We start from the raw sequence: 8,977 nt of genomic DNA on the forward strand, positions 1-8,977 counted from the left end.
TTCTCCACAGGATTTATTGCTTGCATTACTCTAGAAGCACAAACCATAAATGACGGCTAACACATCTTTTGTTCCAATGATGTTGCAGAGCAAATTTGAGCAGGAGAAAAAAGGGGTACAGCCAAAGTTGCATCTCAAAGTAATGTGATCCAGTGCAAAGGCAGCATTTACTACGGTACTAGCCCATCCTATGGACACCTTAGGACTGAAGTCAATGGCCAGCCCTGAGATGAACGGAGGACTGCGTCGTGACCAGCAAACACTGCCTTTGAGCACCAAGCGAGACTTGGTTAGATTCCAAGACGGTGATAAGAATGCGCTGTGAGGCGGGCGACGATGGTGAGACATTAGCTATTACGTTATCTTGTTTACATTCTCATATGCATTACAGGGTATGGTTATTGAAGATTCGGTCATTTAGTAAACCATCTTGTGCTTGGTTTTATGTTGTGTGGTTAAATTTGCCCGTGTCAGTATAGTGTAGTCAGTTTTAATTATGTTGTTTCGACACCAAGACCCTCCTAGGGCCATTCATATTGCTTTATGAGATTTAAATCATTGGATGTCGTTTGCGGATCTGCTATCAATCAATGTTCCGAACCCATATCCATGTAATTATAGATTGCACACGCGTGCAATCCACCATCACCATGTTTTCGACTGGGGATACTTGCTTTTCCCCTTCGAGGCTGGAGGGGACTTTGACCTCACCCGCTACCCTTAGCGGGAGTCAAGGTCCCAGGTGGACTGGGGCTCTGTTGATCTTCTCCATGGGGATGAATCTTTTCTGGTGGGTTCAACAGTAGAATAGGCCAAGTATCTCATGCAATGCAAGCAAGACTTGAAAACAGTAGACGAGTCCCTGGCGACAAGGCCAGGCATCTCATGCATAATCCGGCGTACGATCCAATTGATGTGTAATAATCCGAATCCAAATTGGTTCAAGCGGCTATGACCAAAGCGGCGTGTAACGATCCAATAAATCCAAACTTCAGTGCAGCACGGGTCTCAAGCGACGACCTGACCCAGGCTACGATTACAGCTTGGCTCGAGTTGGTTCTGGCAGAGATGCCTCCCCATCCCCACCGCCTCTTCTTCTTGTGGGACGGGACGCAAAAGCGGCAGCTGTGCCTTGCAAAGAAAGGAAGCACGGGGGATGATGATGATGATGATGATGATGATGGAACAGCGGCTGGCGGGAGCGACAACAGCCAAGGACAAGGACAAGAATGCCCCTATTCTCCTTTCCTCCTCCTCCTCCTCTTCATCGGAGGACGGAGGAGGAGGAGGAGGAGGAGGAGGGAAAGAGGCGGCTTCTACCTCTCCTCCTATTCCTACCAAGAAAAAGCACAGAAAGGCGGGGATAGAGGAGGAGGAGAAGAAGAAAAAGAAGAAGAGGGAGAGGAGGAGTAGAGAAGGGGATGAGGAGGAGGCGCCCAAGAAGAGGAAGATGAAGAAGAAGAACAAGGAGGACGACAAGGGCAAGAAGATGGACGCCTCGTGCAGCTTCCCGATGAGCCGAGTGTGGCGCCTCGTCCGGAGTGAGGGCGGCGCCGCCACGAATACTCGTACTACCCCCGATGCCGTCTTCCTCATCAACAAGGCCTCCGTATGCTCTTACTCTCCATCTCTCTATCGCTCTATCTTTTACGATTGTCCTTTGCTAGGGTTTTCTTACCCCCTTCGGGTATTATTGCTTCTTCACAAGAAATTGGATTGGGGGCCTATCATTATTGTTTCTTCACAAGAATTGGATTGGGACTCTAGGAACTAGATTCTTGCATGCTGCCGTGCGAGAGTCAGCTGTTTAACTCTTCTGCTTTTCTTTTGGCTGCATAAGGATGATTCTCTTGGGCATTTTTGCTTTAACAAAAAAAAAAAAAAAAAAAAAAAAATGGAAGAAGAAGAAGAAACGTATGCACTATCTTCTTCTGCAACGTCTTCTCCCACCAGGGAGGGAAGTTAAAGATTGTTGCCAAGATTAGGGTTTTTGCAGCACGATGGCCTTTTCTTGGTTGTCTGCTGACGTTGTGGTTTTGTATCTTGATTGCAGGAGATGTTTCTAGAAAAATTTGCTGAGGATGCTTATGCCACTGCCGTGCAGGAACGTAAAAAGTCTATTGCCTACAAACACCTCTGTAAGTTGCTCTTCTCCTAGGATATATGATGAACAGAATTTGACGATTCTCTCTGTTCTTTTCTCGGGATATGAATTGCAGACAGTTTCGATGGCACTTCATCCCTTTCGTTTCTCGAGGTCCTTTTTTTCTTCTTCTGTGGATTTGGACTATTATGAATCTCTCGTACAGTTTTAGGAGCATGGAATTAGTTAATAGTAAATCTTTCGAATATCCTACTTTTGGTCCATGGAATGCCTATGCAATAAGGTGGATGTTGTGTGACCTTATTTGCATGTTTGCATGATCCAAATTCTAGGTTGTTCCAATTTGATCTTTTCAAGCCTCAGTATTCTTTTGTTCTTCTTCTTCTTGTCGTTTTTCTCCCTGCTAGAGAAGATGGGGATCAGAGCGGATATGGTCACCAAAATCTATCATTTAGGTCTTGGATCACATTTTGGCTCCACCTTAGGGCAAAATCATTTGACTTTTGAATTCATTTTTTTGTCTGTGCTTCTGCTAAAATGTACTAAATCTTGAATACTAACATCCAAATTTTCAAATATAAAAAAAATAAAAAAGAGCTTAAACTGCATAAAATGCAATTTACATGATCTTCCTGGACAGCTGCTCGCAATTTTGTTTCATGATATGCCCTTTTCTTTCCTAATCTTTCTAAGACTGAAAACTGATTGGTAACAAAACAGATCGTACATCTGAAAGCCTAATCTCGGATACTTAGAATTAAAGTGGTAATCCATAAGAGGTTTTCCACTGAAAGGAGTAGATTGCTCCAAAACTTAATTTGCACCTTCTTGTCCTTGCAAATGCAAATCACCACTTTGCTTTTCTAGAGATTCCAGATCAAATTTTTACTGCCTGAACTTTCGATTCACGTGGGTTGGTTGTGTTTACTTATCACGCCTACACCCATTGCAGGTTTGTCAATAACACATGATTGAGGTCCTCAAAGATATAATGGGGGGAGTTTCTCAAACATTATTTGACTAGATATCTTTTGCCACTTCAGGGCAAAAAATTATAGGTATCATTGTTCTATTCTCACCAAGATCTCATAAAAATCTCATCAGAGATTCACTGTCCTTGGCATCCTCTGATGTAACAGTATAGCCTTTGTCTATATTCAATCAGATCAGGAGTATAAGAAGTCCAGTGAATATAAGCAGGAATCTAAGATGCAAAAATGAAGCTCATGGAAATTCCCCAAGCTGTCTATCAAGAAAATAAGATGGAAACAGTGAAGAAATTGTGGTCGCAATTGCAATTAGACTGATGTTTTCGGTTTTGTTTAGAAAATATTGAACGATTTGCAGTCCTCCATTATACTACAATGTTCTTTAAAATTTGACAGGCATCGTTGCAGCTAACAAATATCACTTGATAGAGCGGGAGGGAGGGAGAGAAAGGGGGTGGGGAAGAGACCATATGTCTTGGTTATTTTCTACTTTCAGCACTTTAACAAATTCTAAGATCTCATCCTTTCAATATCCACAATATCATGTGATAGATTATTCGTTGCAAGAATGTTCCATCTATTCTCTTTTGATACTTGTATGTCAACAGCCTTTAAGTAACTGTTTGATCCTCCAATTTTAATCTCCAACCTAGATTTTTGCTGGTACTTGAAGTTCCTATTGCTAGGAGATATTGTGGAAAAAACCTGTTAGTGCAGTCCCTTAGCTGACGTTGAACTGGATCTCTTGAACTCTTACATCATCTGACTGTTGATAGTTCTCTCGGACATATGGTTATGAGTCTTTGTCTTGACCTTGATCATGAAATTTCCAAAACTTACCTTCTACATAAGGCAATCCCTTCTATAGATTCTGCAGTTTGCATGTGAATTTGCTAGATTGGTTTTCTATCAGCAACAATCTGGCTAGAATCATTTAAAGTTTTAATCCTACATGCATGTCTTTCATGCGAAGTAAAGCAAGAGGAGCCTCGTGGTTTCTCAATTGAGAAGAGCACAAGGAGATGTTATGAAACATCTCTTTTATCAAAACTCACTCCATTCAACAAAGATCAGAACCCAATTATTCTAAATGATGAAGATTGTATATGAGGTTGGATGAATTAAGTTTAATATTTCAAAGGCTTCAGAGTTGGGCTTCTGAATTCATCAACGAGGATAATTTTCCTGAATATACTACTCCTTGATGGTATGTTTAAAATACCAAGTGGGAGGAATTAGGGTTATCCTAGGCACCATGTGATACCAATTTTATTGGCTGTGCTGGAAGTTGGATGTGGATGGTGGTGATTTGTTATTTTGGATCAAATGTACTTAGGATGCTAACCAGTGGGTGTTAACTGTCACCCAAATAGTGGGATATTGCAGCCAAATGCAGTCAAGCTCAACATGGTATAAGCAAAAGATTGCTGTCTCTCAGAAAGGAAAAACGAAACTGTCTTATTCTTCACTTCACTTACAAATCCTCTGGAAATCTCCCTTTTGTAGGCCAACAAAGGTCTGCTACAACATGCATTCAACTTCCAAATTAGGAGTAACTTAAGCTATAACCTTATTATAAAAACCCTGTCTACTTACAACGTAAAATCTGTAGTTGCTTGAGGCTTATAAACCTGAAACTATATTCTGTCAAGCCTCTTAACTTGAGTTGAAAGGAATAAGACTTTCAAATTTAATGAAGCTATAAAAACTGCTATAAAGTTTTAGTTAGGCTTCAGGTTTGAAGTTGAAACTTGTAATCCCATGACATCCCCTGAGACCTCACCTGGCTTCATTGCATGCATGGATGTCAGACTCTTGAATGTTTCAAGGGGTGAGCCTTGGCAAAAATGTTAGTTGGGAGAGCCAAGAGCCTTTGTGAACATGTTAGCCCTTTTTCTTCAATATTACAGTACTTTAACAGAAACTTGGCGGTTTGCACTGTCTTATTTTATGCCGATAGACTCACATCCAGCATTTAGGCATAGGAAATCAGTCTCTTTTCTGTTTGCTAGATTCAAATGCAGCATTTAGATGTACTAGGATGGTTTCTTCTCAGTTTGCTCTTATATCTGAAATATCTACCTCAAACTTCTCATTTTGATTGGGGCTGTGGATGTGGAAGTGTTGGTTGATGATTGAGATCTGCTACTGATTCCTCTTGGTCCTTGATAGAGTTCTTGCCATTGCAGTTGAGATTGACTATCATGCCAATGTTGATTCAATTTGTTGTCCGGTCCATGGTGATGCCCCTCTGCTTCTGCTTCGTTCTTGAAAATATACAATGCTTGACTCTTCTTTATTCCATGTTGATGCTTCATGTTCATTTACAGTCACAAACTGCTCCCATCAACTTTATTTGGCAGCAAATTGTATAGCTCATGATCTTGAGTCCTCGCATTAACTGATTAAGATGAAGTTCTCTGTGCAGTCCATAGTTACCCAAAGTGGGAGCAGATCTGGATGTGGCCACAGGGAAGTAGATCTTCTAAAAATATGCAATTATGAAGGGGGTGTGGAACAAGTTTCCCATGAGATCCTGAAGCAGGTCTACCCCCTGGATAGAAGTTTTGTGCTACTATGTATAGTCCAGTTTTTTTCTTTTGGCTTCCAAAACTTGTGCATATGCAGCCCACCCTTTAGATATGAAGTATGAGGTTTTGTTGCTGCTATATGCTTTCTGGGATGTCATGTATGTTGCACCCTTTGTAGGGTAACATAGGAGTAGATGGACTCTGAGGGCTGCAGCTTTTGCCTAGAGTGCTCTGGTAGCACTCTCCTTGATGTCTGGGGGATGGTGTGATTCTTTCTACTATCTCAGTTTGCTGTGATGTGCTAGCAGTTACAAAGTTTGATCAAATTCTTTGTTGCCTGCAATTTCTCTGAATATATTTGAGGTGTACTTGCCATCTCGATTAGATCAAAGAATCTTATATAATATAAATTCTCTGTTCATATGAGAGCATTCAAACTTCTAAAAGCATTAAGCAACAGAGTTGTCTGCAAGGAAGTAAACCCATGAATGGAACAAAAGTAAGCAATCAATTATTACGTCCTATTTGGATTGGGATTAACAATTTGCTGATATTTGTGCAGAACAGCTGCTGATCTGTTTATCTAAAAGGAAGTGTCTGCACCTTACTAAGTCTGCATGCATCAGATGCATGCTTTGGTTGTTTTATAGTTGGCAATGCTTTCATCATACCTTATTTGGATCGTAACTGTAATCCATTAAACTCTGGACTCCAAAACGTAGATGCTACTTCTGTGATCATTCTCTATGATACCAAGGAAGCACTTATCCAGAGCTGTGTTGAGGTAGACTGGAAGCATGTGGTCCTTTGCCATCTTTGCTTGTGGAATAAGTAGACTTCATGCATTTAAAAAGGGTGATATGTATGCCTTGTCAAGGAGTTGCCCTATGCGCTTTCTACATTAGGCATGTAGTAAACATTGAAGATTTCTATTCTTTTGGTAAACTTTGATTTGCCCTGCCTCTTATTGGGACTTGGGATAAGTCAAGAAGACAATCTTGTTGGTCTCATGGATCCTCCTCTATGAGAAGTTTTTGGTTCCTGAATTGGTGGCAGTTGCATGATGCTGAGGGAAACCCATAAACAGGATTTGGATGTATTTTATAGTGTACTCTCTTAGATCTTAGTAAGTTTTGTCTCATGACATTAAAAAAAAAAAAACTATCCAAAATATTGCATTACTGCAATCAGAAAAGCTGCTCCATTAGTTCTTTTTCTGTACTGTGGTTGTATCATTAATTCCAGGAGCATATTGAGAAGGCAAGCTAGAACATTAGACGCATTGGTATGTTAGTTTTGATGGTTAACCCCTTTTTTTTTTGCAGCATCAACTGTTTCCAGTGGGAAGAGGTATGAGTTCCTATCAGGTAATTCTGTAATCAGATCATCACATTCATGATGATCGCGTGCATATTTTAGTGCCAGCTAGATGTCTCATTTGCCCCTTTTGTGTTTCTCAGATTTTGTTCCTGAGAAGGTAAGAGCTGAAGATGCGTTGAAGGCGAAGGCATTGGTTGAAACATGATCATATTAGAAGCTGCAAGTGCGTCCGCAAGGAGAAACGAGTGTGCTGATAAATTTGGCCCGCATGAGGCATCCTCTCACCATGTAATCTTTTCCCATGGGAGTTTTGATCTATTATTTGAAATTTCGAATTAGAAAAAGATGCATTGTACCTTGTCCTGGTAAAATGCACGATTGGTTTCCTTATTCTGATGACTCGTTTTCTTTTTCTTTTTCTTTTTCATGGGTTATAGAAATAACGTAATATTCGCCTCCTGATATGGGAGCTTGCAATTTGAATGCAGTGGACCGGTGTTCCTGTATCCGTGTTTATCTGTGTTAACCTTCGTGGTTGCCGGTATTCAATTAGTTTTGTTTTCTTGATAATCGTTGGTCTCAACTCTCAACCACTAGATCCTTTACACCTTCAAAGATTGGAAACAATTGCTACCACCTGGTGGTTCTGCTATCTTCATTTGGTTGCTTTCAAGGAACTTGAGATGGGCTTTTGCTGTCACAGACCTTGACTTAAAGATGAAAAACCATTCATCAGTGTATTAAGAGTGTACTGGTTGAGATAATATCCAGTTAGATTTTTTTTTCCTCCCTGAAAAAATAAATGTTGGAAGCTGCGTTTTCAAAGATACTGAATAAAAAAAAGATCGACGCTTAGTTTGTCCTCTAAATATCATCTTTGTATTCCATTTTTTTCCTTTTTCCGAAAATAATGAAAATTGAACCGGGATGCAGCAAGGTTCCGCACCACTCCCAACGTGCCTCCCCAGCTGGTGAAAGCTTTGCAGTCCAAGAGGATGGTATCAGGCCGTCCGTAAGTGCCGTGGGTGCCTAACATCCAGCTGGTACCTGGTAAAATTCCTGCAAGTTTTATGGCAAACGGATACCACGCACGACGTTGAAAACTCTAAGTTGTTTTTAAAAACATTTTCATGGAAAGAAAAAACCTCTTCATCGGTTGCATGATTCTCCAAAATATACTCGAAGCGCTGAATCTCAACGAACTGCCGTTCGATGGCTTCATAAATTTCATGAACTCGTAAAAAATTGTTTATAGCTGCTGCTCCAAATGCTTAGCAGTTATTTTTGCTGCTGCGGCTGATTGTGTGGTGTCTCCTCCTCTCATACCTGCACTGTGGCTGACATCAATGGGATTCTCAAGACAAAACTTTCATTGCGACTCGTGCGCAATACATTTCTAAAATGGATAAGTTGAACTACCAGTGGCTCCTCCAAGTTGATATATCGATGTAAGTAGGTGAGAGGCCGATAGGACATCGTCATGATGTCTTTTCTATAGGTAGGGAATCGTGGTTCAGTAGTTGACAGCGTAGCAAATCCATAAATGTTATGAAGTTTGGTATTGCCGATTTCCATGCATCATTTTGCGCCGTCTGGCTTGTGCAATAGGTTTTGGCGGGAGAGCGATTGCTCCCATCTCCACCCAACTCAATCAAAATTCTTGGTGGGGAGTGGGGACCGATGCCTTTTATGGAGGCAGCTAAACGAAATGTGGATCCAGCGTAACATCTTTCAACACAACCAGGGTTTGAATTGAAGAGAGAGCATGGTCTTCCTGGTAGACAACGAAATTCCTGTGGTGCCACGCTCCAGACCTATATATATAAACCTGTCGAGAGAGTTAGGAACGGTCAAGATTTAATAAATTGAATACCTGCAATGCATGTAACTCCTCCAGTCCTCCACTGAATTAGGTGGAATCATTGGCGTTAAAATGGGATTATTTCTGCGCCACGATTGGCACTGTTTCACAGTCACCCTGAATTGGTAATTGGTTACGTCCTGCCTCTGCCTTTGGTTAAAAGGGTTTTTTC

The 8,977-nt window shown here is 41.0% G+C and overlaps 1 protein-coding gene across 2 annotated transcripts; it reads left to right on the plus strand.

Annotated features, from left to right (window-relative positions):
• Positions 1-93: 93 nt before the first annotated feature.
• On the plus strand, positions 94-7,450 carry LOC109505088 (uncharacterized). 2 transcript variants are annotated; one of them, XM_073255239.1, is made up of 4 exons: positions 94-1,609; positions 2,054-2,138; positions 6,950-6,974; positions 7,085-7,450. In XM_073255239.1, the coding sequence occupies exons 1-4, from the start codon at positions 1,157-1,159 to the stop codon at positions 7,095-7,097; spliced, it is 576 nt and encodes a 191-aa protein (XP_073111340.1). In that variant the 5' UTR covers positions 94-1,156; the 3' UTR covers positions 7,098-7,450. The 2 variants fall into 2 exon arrangements, with proteins under 2 accessions (XP_073111340.1, XP_073111339.1); XM_073255238.1 differs by having other exon boundaries at positions 96-1,609; positions 6,950-6,991.
• The last annotated feature ends 1,527 nt before the right edge of the window (positions 7,451-8,977 follow it).

Source organism: Elaeis guineensis, chromosome 4 (genome assembly GCF_000442705.2).
Source record: "Elaeis guineensis isolate ETL-2024a chromosome 4, EG11, whole genome shotgun sequence".
Taxonomy (NCBI): Eukaryota; Viridiplantae; Streptophyta; class Magnoliopsida; order Arecales; family Arecaceae; genus Elaeis; species Elaeis guineensis.